The sequence below is a fragment of the Azolla caroliniana genome, unplaced genomic scaffold (assembly GCF_043228905.1).
Source record: "Azolla caroliniana isolate FFs.n. ecotype wild unplaced genomic scaffold, voAzoCaro1.0.p SCAF_10, whole genome shotgun sequence".
In the NCBI taxonomy this organism is placed as follows: domain Eukaryota; kingdom Viridiplantae; phylum Streptophyta; class Polypodiopsida; order Salviniales; family Salviniaceae; genus Azolla; species Azolla caroliniana.
Window position 1 is genome coordinate 17,534,905 of NW_028230445.1, and position 18,436 is coordinate 17,553,340.

Sequence of the window (18,436 nt, forward strand, 5' to 3'; positions counted from 1 at the left end):
AGCGACCGTTTTCATATAAGCGCTTAGAACCAAGAACGGGTGAAGTGGGCACACGAGTTTTCCAGCAAGGGGGGGGGGGGGGGGAGGAGGAGGAAACAGAGAAAGGAAGAAGAAGAAGAAGAGTCTAGTCTCTGCAATCTATGTATTTGATAACTCAAAGCTTTTCAGCTTTCATCTATTTGTGCAGTATATAGTAATTTTCTGTTGTTACTTTCCCACCTCACCTGACACTCTCTCTACAATACTCTCTCTCTCTCTCTCTCTCTCTCTCTCTCCCTCTCTCTCTCTCTCTCTCAGTGTCTCTATATCTGTCGGTAGTGTCTCCAAATGCTATGTATGTATGTATGTATGTATGTATGTATATTAGATAGAGAGCCTCTACATTTGTGTGTGTGTGTGTGTGTGTGAATGCTATATTAGACATACTCACACTCTTGTGTGTGTGTGTGTGTGTGTGTGTGGTGTGTGTGTGTGTGTGATGCTATATTAGAGAAACTCTACATTTTTGTGTGTTGCATGTGTCGATGCTATATTAGAGAGACTCTATACTTGTGTGTGGTGTGTGTGTGTGTGTGTGTGTACGTAGTTTGTTCATTATTTGGTGTGCCTACATATGTAATCGTCACCGGGGGGGGAGGGGAATGAGCACATGTGCAACACACCAACACGCTTTGTATCGATGCTGCGAAAATGGGTTGACGATGCCTCTGTTGTTAGTCAGACTTACCACTCATTCAATGTGCACACGAGCAAGCGATTTCTACATTGTAGAGCTAATTTGTCTGTGGAAGAAGGGGAGGAGGGGGGGGGGGGGGGGGGGGGGGGGCAACCCCTACCCCTCTGATTGATGGTGTTTTCTTGTATCTTTTGTAGCTCATTTTTAGGATGGGAAAATGGATGGACGCGAGGAGACCCAAACTCTCATTCACTACTAGCTCGTGAGGAGGTGATGTTAGGGCACATCTAGTACACAATAGCATCATGGTGCCGAGGTCAAAGTGGAAAAGGAATAGAAAAAAAGGGAACATTATTTCTACACAAAGTACGAGAGTAGTTTCGAACACATGGGCTAAAGACTTTGTGTTGAAATCGAGTGGGTTGAAAATATTGAAACCTCCCCTTATTCTATGCATGTTGACCACCTATCTATATGCATGTTCACCACTAGGCCATTAAGTGAATTCAATTAACGATAGGATTGTTGACAAGTAATGCTACAATGATTATCATGTGCATATCCATACAATTGTTGACTAGGATGGATCATTGAGGTGGTGCCAAAGCCTTGAATAATTTTGGTGATGTGATAGTTGTGAAAAGAGCATTATATGAAGTTTTAGCAAGAATATATGAGTCCTTTAAGGAACCAAATTCCAAGTGTTATGTCACCATCAAGGATGGCATTCACATCCATTATATGTTACGGACTATGTAGGAGATGATTCTCCTCCCATGTTTGGGTTCAAAAATGGATCGTAATGCACCTTAGTCTATGGGTTCACACTCAATCTTTGGGCCTTATCTAAAAAGAAGATGGGAGTACCAATTGGAGCTAGAAGGTGCTTATAATGTGCTACCTATACACCTTATTCAAAACATATGCTAAAATAAGTGCAAATGATGAAAGACGTGGGAGTGATGGAAATTGAACCAAAGATACTTGAAGTCGTGAAGTTAAGGTAAGACTTATTGTGCTTAACAAGAAAATTTAATCTTTGGTTGATAAAGGGTGGTCGGGTAATTGAGGAAATATGAGTTTGGTGGAAATAGTTGAATTTCAAGCAAATACTCTTCTTGGGTTCACTCTACCCAACAATGAACTTATACATATTTTGGTTGACATTGTCAAGTTCTAAGCCAATAACAAAAAACAATACTAAATTAGACACTAAGAACTAGAGTATAAGCTTGGTTTTGGAACCCATTAGCCAAAGACTAGTGTTGAGCTCAAATATGTTGACAATATTGAAACTTCTGTATTTAGTATTTATATTAACCCTACTTCTATTCATGCTTGCCACCTAGTCTTGATGTATGTTTGTCACTAGTGATTGTTGTGCATTTTTGCCACTTAGCTATCAGGCTAAACGTTGAGATCATTCATGTGCAAAACGATCACTACAATAAAATGGTTGATTAGGGTAACACTATCGTGATTATCATGGCGTGTACTGAGGTGGCCATGGGTTCAAAACCCCTTAGTGATATGTGATATTCTACATGATAACGACACATGGCATATCAACATGGTTGAAGTAGGCATCATGTCAACTATTGTGATTTAATGATGTTGCATAATTGCTTACATGTTATAACCTTTCAATGGTCTTCGAGGTGCAAAACGCAATTAATCAATGACCATGATAGATGGACGGACATTAAATGTTGTTTTCGTAGCTTGAGTTTTATTTATGGATTATGGATGTCCATTAACAAGACATGCTAACAAGCTTTGGGTAACATTCAAACTACATCCAGACACAAAGTTTGTGAACATATAAGACACATTCATTTGTTTGTAAGTTGGGTTTTGGTTTAGGTATATTCATATTCCTCTTCAAAAGAGAAGACCAACTACCTTTGTTTTTCCACCTTTAACCACATTTCACCATATGTTTTGATTTGTGTGGATAGGTGTTGCCTTTGTGATTTGTCTCGCTTGTAGGGTCATCTTTACAAGCATGCATTTATATGTGTTGGGAGTTCATTTAAGGCTACGGGAATATAATGTGGACATAATTACGTAGTATATAAAAGGGTTAGTTAATACTACGTTTACCACTTAGACATGTAATAAACGGAAGGGTCCACACTTAATTTTGGTTGTAGTGCTTGACCACATCCTTGAGTGGACAACCCAATCCCATTGTCTGAACGTAGTTTGGGATGTGCACAAGCCTCAAATGGGTCTTAATCGTGGCTACGTACATTAATGGTATTTTTTTTTTGTTTCATTGATTATAATTTATTTATATTAATTGTTGTATTAGAGTGTGTCCTTGTTATAGTGACCTAGCTCAATTGACCTAGTAATCGATGAGAAGAGGGGAAATGGCAACCATGATTGCCAAGGAAAAATCCTACTCTTTCTCTAATGCGATGGGTGTTTAAAAAGTGTGAGATTTATGATCAGAACATGTAAGTTTTAAAATCCTACTCTCTTCCCTCGATAGTCTAGGCCACACATGATTTTCTCATATGAATTTTGGTTTGAATATGTAACATTGACAACTCGTCACTTACTCTATTATCATCATTTCCTTAGACAAGACATGTCTTCATTGGGTTGTAGAAAATGAACATTAAAGCCTTTTTATGAGGAAGTGTTTGTATATTGTGAGCACGATGCAAAATTTAATGTTTGTTAGAACAAACTTAATGCTTGAATCACGATCATAAGGTTATAAATCATAAGCTTTACTAGACACTTTCACGTTGTCCATTAGTATGTAATATGTTGTTTCAAAATCATAAGATTAAGTTCAATATAACGATCCAAATAAAAATGCAATTCTAGCTCAAATTTCAATCATTGACTTCTATATTAAAAACGTTTTAATAAAAATCCATGATCTATATTTACATATGTTCAGTGTATTCTTTAACACGAAAGTATAAACAAAATCAGAAACTAAGATAGCTAGGCTCCATTTGCCGTCACAATTTTACAATTTTTGCCATTATTGCTGGTGAAAAATGGTCAATAACCTTACATTTTTGTTTACCAATCACTTTTTTTATAAAGTCTTCATAACCCCATAATAAATGAATATAGAAACACAGGATGTAACCACCAATATTATGTGAATATTTGACTTGTATACAATCAATACATCCTATACACACATAGAAAACAACATCATTGTACATGTTTGTTTTATTGATGTGTTCATCTGAGTTTAGTATACTATTGTACATGTTTTCAAAGTATCCATTTCACATGTCAAATATTCTAAACATGTTTATGCTAAAAAGAATTTGATAGTATTTTTTATCTTCGACAATTATTGAGTTATAAATGTGGATTTAGCTAGAGCATTAAAAGCAGTGTGAACCATACAAGCTCGTTGATACCATACACTTACATATACGGGAGAATATGTACAACTTATGCAAAGCTTTAAGGTACATATTGATGTGCCCACGACAAATAAATGTAGTGTATTTGAGTTTAAATTGGTTGGAAAACTATTATACATTGGAAAATCAATGGCAATTGGATGTGAAGTGAAACTAATGTTATTTAATGCCATGGTAAAACAAGTTTTGCATTATGGAGTAGAAGTGTGGGGTGGCACTATCCCTCTTAATGCATGAAATGAGATTAAGAAGCTTCAAATGATGTTTTGAAGGAGACAATTGGGAGATAAATCCACCGCCTCCTACGATATCATGCTCTTGGAAACATATGTTCAACCTATAGAACTATTTGCATTATAGAGAATATATAGAGGCATTACGAAAATATATTAAATCATAGGATATCACTTCTTACTTGGAATGTTGGATTTACACTACAGAATAATGACAATAGCAGAATTCTCTCATATGGTTGGGTAGTAGACATTAAAAAATGGTAAAAAGATGGGACGTGGATAATCTTTCAAAGGTCTTAAGGAATGTTATGAAATATGTAATTATTGAGGGAATATTAATGGAGCACTACCAGAGGAGGAATGAGGACGAAGCCCACTGTAGATAATAGCAAGCATAAGCACTTTACCGAAGGGGACTAGCGCTTATACTCCACCCCCTTTTATTTGGGTTGGATCTCAATTGCTCACAATAAGGAGAACTTGTCTAGAGAAGGATTTCCTGCTTAGATTCTTTCAAATGTTCTTCCCTACCAACTTAGCTACCCGGTGACGTTGTTTTCACAACAACTAGAACACCATAGGTTGACCCGCTAAGGAAAACGTGGCAAGATGCTAAAAGGACAATTTAGAAATTACATTGTAAACATTAGCCTTGAACATTCGTTTTAATACAAGGCAAGAAAGTATATTGATCATATTCAACTTTATCACATTATGAATATGAGGATTAACTCTCATAGAGCTTTGACACTACTTCGCACTTAATCAAATAAACCATGTATTGAAGTTGCATTATGGCGTCAAAATCCGCCAAATTTAAAGGCGTGTTAGGTATGTGACTATTAAATTTTAACTAATTGTTTGAGCAAACATAAGGGTTTAAAAACCAAAAAAAGGGAAGAGGTGCCAAACCACCTAATCAAACCTAACGATGACATGAGACGGACCTGACCCTCCCAGATGTCCCATGCCATTGAGTGTCGACACAAGTCCTACCTTGGATTCTCATAGGATTGCACTTGCTTAGCTAAGTGCCATAGCCACACTAATATAGTCTCAACATAAGTTAAGCCTCCCTTATAAGAATGTAGCCAACCTTCTTATATAGGTAACCCCTAGGCCTTGGTGTGTTCACACTGAACTTCAAATGAAGTGATCATGAGATAATATGTTTAACAGTTTATCACATATCATAGAATTTTAATATTCAATTCAGAACCTCATTCCTTTTTAATTGACTTGCACATATTCATCATAATAGTAGGATAAAGTATAGAAAACATATCTCATGATCAATTATGGTTATGTATATAACATTGATAAAGGGCTAATGGAGGATGTGTATCACTTGCTTTTTACATGCTCCACCTAGAGTGTTAGTTGTGAAAGCTATGATGAGATATTCAGAGAGGTTGATCACTTACAAACTTCATGAAAACCCTGCCCTACAAATAAATTACAACACAAAATTAAATACAAAATATTTTTTTATGCTTGCAAAGAAATCTAAGATAACAAAGAGTACACTGAGGGATACCATGTTTAATTAAGATGGGATTAGACAATTGTCACCCTATACCATTTAAAGGGTATAAACACTAAATATAGCTTAGATTAATGACATCCCTGGCATTCCCACTATGTGGTTTATGCTACATCCCTCATCATGATTCTACTTGTTACGTAGACATCCCTCATCACTTTTGTAGTTAGAGAACCACCTTTTTCCAATATAAATATGACATTGCTTACTTTAGAGCTAAAGAAAACATTATTGTTTGGTGGCATGAATGACTCCAGAAGATTTTTACAACATGATACACAACAGTCTTTCATGTCACATACCTCTAGGATGCAAGAGGATATAGACATGTATGGCCACTCTTCGATGGATAAATAAGATCCTAATTAATATGGAAAGTTACTTCAACAATTGTGCAATAGTACCAAAATTTTCTTCTGCAAATGCTAGTATATCTTTATGTAATGATTCCAATGAGTTTAATATAAGAAACATAACAGAAGCGATCCATAGTTTCCCTTACAAACAAGATACAAAACTGGACCGTAGGACTTCATGCATTGATATTAAATGTATGGAAGAATTTAAGCATATGAAGTTAAACCATATTTGTGCATTGACTTTGCAAATATGTATCTGTAGATGGTTGAAGATTTATTGCAAAATACAAATTTGCAAATTTGTGGAACACTAAAATGCAAATGGGAAGCTTTCACGAAAGTAATTAACATATGTACAAAGAAATGCTTTTCAATTTAGTAGATATTGTATGTACTATGATTACTTTAAGTTGCAATAGTATTCCTACGTGCATACAAATTAGTCGCATCCATCCTAATCTAGTTTTCTGCACTATAATTACCAAACTTATTTGCTCTAATTTCTACTTTTAGGGTCTCCCATGCGACAAAGGTTAATGCCTTATTTCTTCTAATTTCTTAGGCTAACACTTGGCTCTGACATGGGCAAACTCTTCTAGAGCAGATAACCAGCCCAGATAATTTTTCTTTCCCTCTCTAACTCAAATTTTCAATTAATGTCACAATCTTGCCAATCAACATGATGTGGCCTGTAAATATACTATAGAATTCTGGTGAGACACCAAGAAATACCAAGGAACCATTCTTCTAGTTCAGATACTCCACTTCCTACATAATGAGAATATGTACTGTTCCAATTCAATATGAAATGTAAGACCCTCTTTATTCTTCATTTTGACATATTTTACTCAAATTTCCAGTCTTGATGATTGTTACTTATCAAAGCTATATCTCTTTTGAGGTTACATTAGATGCTTCAGTTCTAAGGATGCTCTTCGCAAATTACATAACATCGTATATAGCTTACTCTTAAATCTCTTTGATTTATCTCTCCATTTCTCGTATCTCTTGTCATGAGGTCTTTTTAGCAACTTACAATAAGAGTATTGACCTCTCACCCCATACAAACATTAGCATGTATAAAAAGATGTAGACATGATTTACTTCTATTCAAATGTTCACATCTCTTGTAACCCATCTTCTGTAATTGCACCTGTTTGTTCATATAGATGTATTATATATATATTACCTGCGTAGAACTTGCTGTAACTTTAATCTGTATTTGATAAAATTGTCTATTATGTTGGTTATATCTCTTTTATTAGAATCAGAGCACATTCCAGCAGCATAAGCATTAAGTCTGGTGATAAAATGTGATTGTGAGAGTTCTTCTGTAGCCGCATTCCCAAGCAGTTGCATTAACTCAGTTTTCCGTCTTAGTTCGAATTTCTGTAACATATCCTAAAATCTTAGTTTGCGATGTTATAAATAATGGCACATCAGCATCTGTGGAGTACCTTACATTTACAAACAATGTATTCTCCTAGTTTTTCCCAATTATCATACACCCAATTTCCCAATCAGTAGTGTAATGAGTAAATAATAGGATTCTAGTTCTCCTAGGTAGTGATGTCTATTTTCCCAAGTAGTCATGTAATTAGTAAAACAAAATAGGAATTCTGGTTCTCCTAGTTACTGCATGCCCATTTTCTAATTATAAACATAAAAAAGAAATAAATCTTCTGATTTGACCAATCAGCATCAATGTCCAGTTTCTAATCAGAAGCATAATTAGCAAATTAAGCTTCTGATTTGACCAATGAAGACAGTGGCTGAGCATACATAAATGAAATTCTGTAATAAGCCAGTATTTTTTCCGTAATTTCTCAAGCATATATTTGTATATTTTTGGTAAAGAAATTACCTGATGCTCAGGCTCTGCGGGGAAGAATGCACCAGCAGGCTCAATTCCCGTGGTCAAACTCCCCCCTTCTAACTTGGCTTCTTCTCGCACCTTGCTTAGCAAAGCAAGATTTTCTTGTTCTGGCCCTTGGAAAAAAATCACAGATCTATACCAAAGGAAAATATTCTTGTTACTAAAAGTAACAGTGAATGACATAATCAATCTATTTATATTATATTATATAAAGCCATACCGGTATTGATCACCCACATCTGGACCCTGCCCAAATACTTGTGTAGGATCATGACTTGACCAGAACACATCCAAAAGCTGTTCATAAGTTACTGCTGCCGGATTGAATTCTATCTACATGAAACATGGTAGAATATCACAATCCATCCAAATTTATAATCATTGCAATGGCAGTTACGTATTATGCTTTATCCTCGTCAATTACATATTAGATAAAAAGAGATAAACAAGACATGATGAAAGAACACATCAAAGAAACTGCATGTTTCCAAAGGGTTGAATTTTGATCATTGTGTGAAGTTTGGAATGCCATAGTACATGATTCTTAAAGCTGTAAACAAGATATTTTACTACTGTCAAAGTGATTATGATTAATTAATATTTCCTAAATTATTATTTTTCCTTTTTCTATGATTATCCATTTCCAGGCATCAAGTATTGCTTCATCTTTGGTTAAATCATCTTGATTATAAGTTGTAAAGTTATGATCACCATCTTAGATTTCCACAGTGATTGCAAACGACACTAAATATTTAAATAGGAGAAAAGATCATGCTTTCAACTAAAGTTTCATTTCTGAATGCAACAGACAAGGAATACTAACAGAATATAAGTACAATTTACACAGTCAACTACCTTAAGACTAACGTCCTTAATATCTTCCTTCTATATGAAAACTATTTGTATATTGCACTTGTAAAACTTTAGGACTATGGCAATAGCGCTGCTCACATTGTGATAAACAAAGTTCCATGAACATTACCCTGACTTCATTTCTTTGCTCCCAACTTATATCACATCATCCTCTGTTCCTTAATCTTTTGCTTCCAGTTTTATAAGTATTATTTGAGGTTGAAATACCATGGTTATGTAGAAAATGCAGGGATCTTAGATTAACTCTCACACAGCAAGATCACTTAGAAGACTTTAAGGAAATATCAATAGATTAGGAGAAACGACCTCTGATTACAAAGATGTAGAATGGTTTATATAACCAGTATCTAGGTGGAACCCAACGGTCACTTAATTAGGTTCAGGCTATTCTAACTATATTCACACTTAACAGTTACTTAACTAGGTTCATACTATTCTAAGTATGTTAACACCCAACAGTTACTTAACTAGGTTCACACTATTATAATTATGTTCACACCAACGCTTTCATAGGATACACATTAATTGTAACAGGTTATTTCTTCAACTTTAGAGGCAATCAATATTATTGCTTCAATATTGGAGGATGGACTAAAAGTCTCGTGGAATGAACAAAGTCTCATGTGTATCAAGGTTAAAAATACCAAAAGAGCTTGAAAGGAAGAAGCTATGGTTCTCTATGTACTTTCCAAAGAGATAATTGTCTGGAAACTTTCAATATAAGAAAATGTGAATTCAATTTGGTAATAGACTCTAGTGTAATGTCACATAAAAAACACACTATAGGGAATTGCTTAGCATGTATTATCGTAAGTAGTATAAGGAATTTTCTGAGCCAAACCCTTATATCCTGATTTATATTATACACCAAATGATGTAGTTTTTCTGATACATCCCATCTCAGAGGCTATGAGCAAACCTTGATTTCTCTAATTTCTCTGTAGAGAAATGGTAGTATGAAGAAGGTGTCCAAGCCTAGAAAAAACGAAGAAAAAAACTATTTTCTACATTTATGTCAAGAAACACAATGTAAAGAAGGACATACCTACAACATCACGAGAAAACGGATCATACATGAAAATGTTCAAACAATTGGAAAGAGATACGAGAAAGACATAAGTAAGCATAACAACAATAAAAAGAAAATTCTGATTTTCTACACTAAACTTTTCACGCAAATTGAGAGGGGGCAAAGAAAAAATCACCCTTTAACTCAAAAATATTCCAATGAAACAATAGAGAGCGGGAAAAATAAAGGAAGAAAAAGAAGTATGTGGAAACAATGTCATGGAGAAACTTGATCTTTCATGTCAAATCAACAAATAGTTAGGGCTAGAAATGGAAGTGGATTGCAGAGAAATATCATATATTAACAAATATCGATTTTCCACGTTAATCTTCAAATTAAATCAATAGAAAGAGAAAGAGAAAAAATGAATATTACTCAATGGTACCATGAAAATACCTGATTCTCAACAATAAAATCTTCAAAGAAAAAAAAAAGACAGATAGAGAGACAGAGAAAAAGTGGAGATATAGCAACAATTCCGTGAAAGGATCTGACAAATTTTTAGATGAATCAAGATAAATGGAGTTGGACGAAAAGATGGGAAGGAGAAAGAGCGAAACTAACCTGGACAGCTTCTGCGTGATCACCGATATTGCGATACTCAGGGTTAGGTTTGGATCCGCCTGTGTATCCTGCGGTGGTTCTGAGGACGCCACGGATGCACCCGAACACAGCTTCCGCCTGCCAGAAGCTTCCCAGGGCAAAAATGGCGGTCTCCGACTCCTTCCGAGAAGAAGGAGAATAAGTGGTGGTAGCAATGGAGGAGGAGAGATCGGTAACGCGAATGCCTTCTGCTGCCTGTATGGGTATGAAGGAAGCGACGAAGAAGAGGAAGAAGAGAGGAAGAAGAAGAAGAAGAAGCAGAAGCAGACGATGAAGGAGGGGAGAGGGGATCGCAGATCCCATGTCTGTCTGTTTCCTGTTCTTCTTCGTTCGCACAGTCCGCTCTCTCTCTCTCTCTCAGGCCTTCTGTATGTATGTATATGTATATGTATATGTATATAATATACGTATACGTATATATACGTATATATTCGTATGTTAAATGTATACATATTCATATACATACACGTATTGTTACACAAAGTGTGTGTATTTGTCGCCGTATTGTAAAGAGTAGCAATAGGCCCAGTTTCAGCTCGAACCGAACCGTTAAGCCATGATTTAAAAGTTTATAAGTTCCAAAATAATTAAATGGTTTTGTTTCGTTTCGTTTTAATTCTTCATAAACGGTTCGGTTTGATTCTGAAACTGGGGTTTATCGGTTTAAGTGGTTTGGTTTAAAGGTTTATAGGTTTTCGGGCTACCTTTTTTTATCCTTTAAATGTTTATGTAATTTAATGGTTTAGTTCATGTTTTTTATTGATTTAATTCACTTAACTTAAATGTTTATCTAATCTAATGGCTTAATTAATGCTTATTTATTTAATTACATAATTTAACATAAAGACTGATTTAATTTAACGTATTTTTATTTATTTAATTTTTAATTAGTTTGGCTTAAATGTGGTTAGGTTTAAACTTTTTATTAAATGGCTCGGTTTGCTTTCAACTTTTCCCTAAATGTTTTTGGTTTACCTTTTCTTAAATGGTTTGGTTTAATGACTTGAAAGTTCAAAAACGGTTTGGTTTGGTTTTTGTTTTATATAAATGGTTTGGTTCAGTTCGGTTTGGTTTCAAGGCAAAGAAACCGAAACTGAACCGGGCCCATTGGTAGCAAAGAGGAGAGAAGAGAAAAAGGAGGGGAATGTGTGTGGAGAGGGCCATTTCATATGAAATTCTCAACCTAGACAAAGCGAATGTGAAAATACATTACACAAAGGCATACAACCAAAGAGAGCCAAAGACAGATAGACCTCTTCATATGGCATTCTCGATATCGTCTTATCTTATCACACCCCTCTGCACCAACCTTCTTCGTAGCTATACTATTCCTTCCTCCGAGTCGAATCGGATGTGCTCACTGTTTCCATTTCCTGACAATGGCTTTGAAATCTAAATCCAAATGGGTCACTATTCAATGGATATCCTCCCTAATTAGAACATTTTTTATTATTAATTGAATACAAACCAAATGAGCCAGTTGTTTCCCTTCCCTATCAATGACTTTGAGATCTAAATCCAAAAGGGTCACCATTCAATGGATATCCTCCCATTAGAACATTTTTTATTAATCAAATACAAAAGAGTTTGATGGTCAACATAGAAAAGTGACTAGCTTAGTAGGTAGTGTTTGAACTTCTTAGTTCCATAAATCATAGCTAGCCTCAAGCTCCATTGTTGAGTGCTACCAGTCAACTTTGGATAACATGTTGTTGGTGTATTACATAATTACATCCTTAAATTGAAAAACTTTCACCCCACGAACACTCCTAAATAATGGATAACAATTGAAGAACGTAGCGCATATCTATTAGTGACGCATCATTGTTATCCATGATGTCTAAAGAATTCAGAACCTAGTGATGGTGTTGCATATGTAGCGATGATCTTCTAGAAATTTCTAGACAACAATTGAAGGATATTCTAGAAGTTTTTCAATTCATAACCTAGTGTTGTTGATAGCCCTTAGTGCATATCTATGTGTGACGCATCATTGTTATCCATGTTGTCATTGTTGTCTAAAGAATCCAGAACCTAGTGACAGTGTGACCAATATGGTCTAAACATAAGCTTCCTTAAAGGACATCTACATGAGGTGTTGTATGATTGGGGAAATATCTAGATGTGCATTGGCACAACATCAAGATAGTTGGACAACTAACATGTTTCTCACCTATGATTAGGAGCTTGATGTATCAAGTCATCTCGAATGCGAGCAACCAACATTATGTCAACCATATGAAATCCAATTGTGGGGTATCCTTATCACCACAGAGGTTTGACCCATTGATACAACTCCTAAGTGGTGGTCCAATCTGCATATCTTCCATCTCTAGTCACTAGAATTGGTAGTAACACATGGACAACCAACATAAGCAATGCTCAATGTAGCACAATATTTGTTGCACATCGTCCATCTTAGTCACTAGAATTGGTAGTAACACATGGACAACCAACATAAGCAATGCTCAATGTAGCACAATATTTGTTGCACATCGTCCATCTTAGTCACTAGAATTGGTAGTAACATCTGGACAACCAAAATAAGCAATGCTCAATGTAGCACAATATTTCCTTCATCAAAAAGGTTAGCCATGGAGCACGTGAATCAATTCAATGGCCAACATCAAGGTGATCTTTATCTCGATCAAGTAGAGGAAGACCAATACAAGTGAGTGAGTGTTCTCTAGTGCCATTGCCAACAACTTTGTTCATTCAAGTGGGGCACATAGCTCATTTGTGTAGGAAACACCATGTGTACCTAGCAAACCCCAAATCATCTAATGACTCTTGTTTCTTCTATCGTCACAATCAAAATCATGTCAGTCTAGTGGATCGGTGTTGCGAAAATACACATGTGCGTGTAAAACACGAATGGGACCACTAGGGACTTGAACTACAGAGGACATGGTGGGCTTGAGCTACGGCTTGGATGCTTAGATGATCATTTACTTCTTCATAACTCGTGTGTGCATGAGTGCGTGTGTATTTGAGCAGGTATGTGAGTATGGATACAAGTATGTAGTAGAGTGTGTGAAAGACGTGCAAGTTACATAAATATTTATGAAAGAAACGTAGAATCATGCACAAGTATATGGGCACATATAAGTATAGTAGAATACAAGGAAGTGTATATAGGCAAAAGGTGGCGGTGCTTGGCGACACCAAAGGATCAAGCCTCGAGTGAAGGCTTGAGTCGTAGGCTCCAAGATTGGCCAAATTTACAAATCTGGCCTCCTCATCTCAGAGAGAATTCTCAAAGAAATACTCTTCTCTCCTCCCATTGGGCGCTGTCCGATGGACATGACATCGGCTCCGGTCAATGTGGGGGGTTCACACTACCAAATTAATTACACCACAACAAACGGTTCTTAATTCCCTCTTGTTCCTACTTAATCCAAATCCCCTCCAAAACAAAAACATTTCCTCTCTTACTTCTTAATTAATCCCCTCCAAAAACACAAAAGACATTTTCTCTCTTCTTCCTAATTAATCCTGTGGCCCCGCCCCCCAAAAAAAACAAACAAAACACTTTTTCTCTCTTCTACTTAATTAATTAATCCCCTCCAAAATAAAACACATTTTCTCTCCTCTTCTTCCTAATTAATCTCCTCCAAAACACTAAAACACATTTTCTACTCCTCTTCTTCCTAATTAATCTCCCCAAAACACAAAACACATTTTCCTGTCGCTCTAAGTTCCACTTTCTAAATTCCTTTTACCTTTTATTATTATTATTTTTCTACTGTTAACAGTTTTTCTCATATAACGAACGTATTGTAGATATAGTGAAGTGGACGGCCCTGATCGTCCAGGATTCCCGAAACGAGATCAGGGCCGTCCAAATTCTGACGAGGCTTTTGTGAACGAACACATACAAACACACACACAGAGTCTCTCTCTCTCTTATCTACAAGAGCTCTCTCTCTCTCTCTCTCTCTCTCTCTCATTACTAAGCTTCCATGGCGAGCTCTTGCGTAACACAGGTTTGTTCTCTCTCTCTCTCTCTCTCTCTCGTCTGTTTTTGAACATCATTTGATATGCGGATCATCATCATCATCATCTTCTTCTTCTTCTTCTTTTTGTTCTTGTTCTTCTTCTCGGACTCCCTTTCCAATCTCCCTGTCTGAATAACATTTGTCTTCTCCTAACTTCTTCTTCTTCCATCCTCATCTTCACCTGAAATACCAATTTTGGAAAATTTATGGTTCTGTTCATTATTTATCCTCCCCCCCCCCCCCCCTCCAGGTTTCAGCTTCTCTCGCTGGGATCAAAACTCTAAGCTTTCCTTCATCAAGCAGAAAATCTTCCAGTGTGAAGCTATGTCAGATCAAGAGTGGAATGTGGGGGTCCTCTTTAAACCTAAAAGCAAGCGTCCATAGTCCACTGATCAGAAGACAGAGGAAAATCTTTGTCTGTGAAGCTGAAGCTACCTCTACATCAGAGACTGACATAGAAGTAGAAGTACTCACATCTACGCAAGAAGAAGAAGAAGTAAAGAAAGAAGAGAACGATGGAGAAAACGAAATAGAAGGAGAGGTAGAAGTGGTACAAACCCTACAGCCTGCTAAGACAGGGAAGGTCAAGAAAACAAAGGGTTTGAAGAACATTATGCAGGTTAGTGTCTCCTTTACATGTGTTAATAGAATTGGATGTCCTAGAAGCTTCTACAATATTCTTCATTTTTCATAAGAAACTTCTAGAATATTCTTTGAATGGTTTTGTTTAATCTTCTGATGCATCATTGAGTTGTTTTTCTGGAGTACTCTGAGCTTACAGTTTACTTCAGTTATTCTTGAAATGTTGATGTCTAAAAGCCTTTGCTGTTCTTGTCTAGGAACTTCTAGAACATTGTTGAATTGTCATCTGTGTGACCAATTTTTTAAGGTTTTGTCTGTATGTAGGAGCATTAGGCCAGTGAGTGGATAATAGTTGGAATTGAACAAGCTGATAGGTCACCTCCACTTAAATCTATAGGTGATTAATAGGAAATAGACGAGTTACCTCCTATAGAAATGCTCTGTTTGCCTACAATGTTCTAGACTGGTCGTGTAGAAATCTGTAGAATATTGTTGAATGTCTGTTGAATAAGGAATCCTTGAAGATCATATGTTTTTCGTGTTTGAACATGCTTCTCTGCCTAATTTCTTTCATGGCCTTATGGTATTAGCCTTCCAATAGGAAAAAATTTGTACTGTGTATTTCCAACCTTTACTGCTCATCTTTTGTGAGCTTTTCTAGCAGTATTTCACTATTTAGAAACAATTTAATTTCTAGGATCCAATGACTGGATCTGCATTGATATCAGTTACGAACATTGTTATACTTATGTGGATGATACTTCATCTGTGAAATTGTTCGACACAATTATTCTCACTTTACCAGTCTCAAGCCTTGAGAGATACTCTGCCACTGCGTCAAGAGCCCATGCATTGTGAATTCAAATCCCAGGTGAATTATCATCTATCATGCAGATTTTGTCACCAAGTATAGTATTATGATGTGTTCTGCATGGAAAGAAAATTTCTTCCACAACAGATGATAGCAGAACTTTTTGCCGCTATAGACAATTGAAAAATTTCTAGAATATCCTTGAATTGTTGTGTAGAAATTTCTAGAATATTGTCAAGTTATCGTCTACAAACTCGTAGACCGGTCATCTAGAACATTCTTGAATGACTGTCTAATAACTTGTAGAATACTCTTGAATTGCTATCTAGTAAGTTGACATCTATTGAAGAATCGTTGTCTAGAAACTTCTCTACAATCAACAATATTCTCGAAAGGGCAATACTCATCCATGTGAGATCGTAATGTTCGCGAGGACATCTTTGCTTGATATTTATTATGCTTTGGAATGCCCCATATGTTGGGCTTCTTACACCATGCAAACTTCTTAATGGTTAGGGTTAACCAGTGTCTTTTAATTGGTTTGATTTGGTGTTCAAGGTTTACACATGGTCATGGTGGTTAAACAAAAGCTCTTAACTGATATAAGGTTTACATGATGGTTTTAACAAAGCCTCTCAGCTGGTTTGAACTATTTTTTCAACCATTAGGTTTTGGAAAGCAAATATTTAAAAACTGCATTTTTAGGGTTCAAGAAAATTCTTTCAATCAGGGTTTACACCCTGTAATTGTTTTTGGCTCAAAGGCTCTGAATCGGTTTAGAATTTGGGTTTTATGGTTTACGCCCAACAATAGTTGGCTAGACAAAAATTTCTTAACTGGATTTGGGTTAGTTTACGGTTGACACCCTGTTAAGGTGTGTTAAACTAAAGGTTCTTAACATGGCGGCACATATGCCCATTTTGTGTTCCCGTAGAACTCCTCCATACTATCTGCGCAACTGCAGCTTAACGGCTTATTGGTTTAAACAGTAAACAGTTCGATTCAGTAAATGGTTTGATGGTTTTTTTATTTTTTATTTTTTTTATTTTAAAAAAATTACAAATGTTTAAGCCTAATTCTCACATTTTAGGAAAAACCTTTGAAATTTTGAAAATTTAAAATTTGAAATAATGAAAAATTTTGAATTTTGACCTAAGTGGTTTTAGCAGTTTTATGGTTTACGGGTTTGGATTTTTACCTAACTGTTCAGTTTAAACGGTTTCGTGGTTTGGTTCGGTTCAGGTTTCAATATTTTTAAACGGTTTGGTTTCAAACCGCTTTGGTTTGAACACTCTCGAACTGAACCGAACCATTGCCGATTGCTAATCTTATGCTTATGGTTTTTGGCGTTGGATTGTTTTAATGAGTTATGGACACTTTGTTTGAAAGCTGGAACACCATTTCTCAAGTCAATAATTTATCTCCAATATTACAATGTCTTATTTGGTTGCAGACGCTACACCAAAGAGCTGTGGAAGCGGCCTCCGAAGGAAGGAATATTCCGGACCTTAGAACTGGTGACATTGTTCAATTAAGAGTGGTAAGGGAATATTCTGAACCTTAGAACTGGTGACATTGTATTGACATAATAATGTTATTAAAAGTGACATTATTCCTTGATATAATAGCTATGTATGCATAAATTTGTTCTTATTCTCATCACTATTATTATCATGTGTTGAGTTGAAGAAATAATTGCTAGTTGCAACAAATTAATTACACAGGAAGTTCCCCAAAATAAGAAAAGGATATCTCTTCTTCGAGGCATAGTGATTGCAAAGCATAATGCTGGTATTCACACAACATTCAGGATTCGTCGAGTTATTGCTGGAGTAGGGGTTGAGATGGTCTTTCCAATGTAAGTACTTAGAATATAAAATTTCTTTTACCACTTTTTAGGGCAATCATCTGTTTTCAATACTTGGGTTGTGCAAATTGATGTGTCAAAACCGTTACAACATTAAACACATTTTGCTTGAGAATCTTGTAATGTAGATTTGTTTTTCTCTTAATCAAGTAGTCCATTGATCCATCATTTTTATCGTGGCTTTTGATGATATGATGTTCTTCTTTGTAGATATTCACCCAACATCAAAGAGATCAAGGTTGTAAATAGTCGGAAAGTGCGTCGGGCGAAGCTTTACTACCTCCGAGACAAACTTGCAAGATTGTCTACTGTGTAAACCTTTCTATTTTTAGCTCAAGGATTCTTTTAGCGTTTCTAGTTTTGTATTAATGAGTAATGCAGACGTTTTGTCATCCAAAGGCCTCAAATATTTGATCTTTTCTTTCCTTACCCAGTAAACAATAGAATTTTGTTTCTACAAAGTTTTGTTGTATTGAAAGTTCATTTCTTTTTACTGGTAGACAAATAAATGATATTTTGCACCAATTCATAAGTTATGA

General features: G+C 35.8%; 2 protein-coding genes across 2 annotated transcripts; one reads left to right on the top strand and one right to left on the bottom strand.

Moving 5' to 3' along the window:
• Positions 1–7,004: 7,004 nt before the first annotated feature.
• MSRA5 (Peptide methionine sulfoxide reductase family protein) lies at positions 7,005–10,977 on the bottom strand. Its single transcript, XM_087326509.1, has 4 exons — positions 10,601–10,977; positions 8,315–8,427; positions 8,083–8,227; positions 7,005–7,607 (listed from the first exon to the last, which is right to left on the bottom strand). The coding sequence occupies exons 1-4, from the start codon at positions 10,940–10,942 to the stop codon at positions 7,404–7,406; spliced, it is 804 nt and encodes a 267-aa protein (XP_087182635.1). The 5' UTR covers positions 10,943–10,977; the 3' UTR covers positions 7,005–7,403.
• Positions 10,978–14,558: 3,581 nt separating this feature from the next.
• LOC147859278 (large ribosomal subunit protein bL19cz-like) lies at positions 14,559–18,436 on the top strand. Its single transcript, XM_087326367.1, has 5 exons — positions 14,559–14,625; positions 14,888–15,256; positions 17,484–17,570; positions 17,755–17,888; positions 18,108–18,436. The coding sequence occupies exons 1-5, from the start codon at positions 14,602–14,604 to the stop codon at positions 18,211–18,213; spliced, it is 720 nt and encodes a 239-aa protein (XP_087182493.1). The 5' UTR covers positions 14,559–14,601; the 3' UTR covers positions 18,214–18,436.

Excerpts from the sequence above, each read along its gene's own strand:
- MSRA5 (XM_087326509.1), bottom strand. The coding sequence starts at position 10,942 with ATGGGATCTGCGATCCCCTCTCCCCTCCTTCATCGTCTGCTTCTGCTT. Across the intron at positions 8,428-10,600 it reads ATCACGCAGAAGCTGTCCAG|ATAGAATTCAATCCGGCAGC; the intron begins GTTAGTTTCGCT and ends TGTTTCATGTAG. Across the intron at positions 8,228-8,314 it reads GATGTGGGTGATCAATACCG|ATCTGTGATTTTTTTCCAAG; the intron begins GTATGGCTTTAT and ends CCTTTGGTATAG.
- LOC147859278 (XM_087326367.1), top strand. The coding sequence starts at position 14,602 with ATGGCGAGCTCTTGCGTAACACAG. Across the intron at positions 15,257-17,483 it reads GTTTGAAGAACATTATGCAG|ACGCTACACCAAAGAGCTGT; the intron begins GTTAGTGTCTCC and ends ATTTGGTTGCAG. Across the intron at positions 17,571-17,754 it reads ACATTGTTCAATTAAGAGTG|GAAGTTCCCCAAAATAAGAA; the intron begins GTAAGGGAATAT and ends TTAATTACACAG.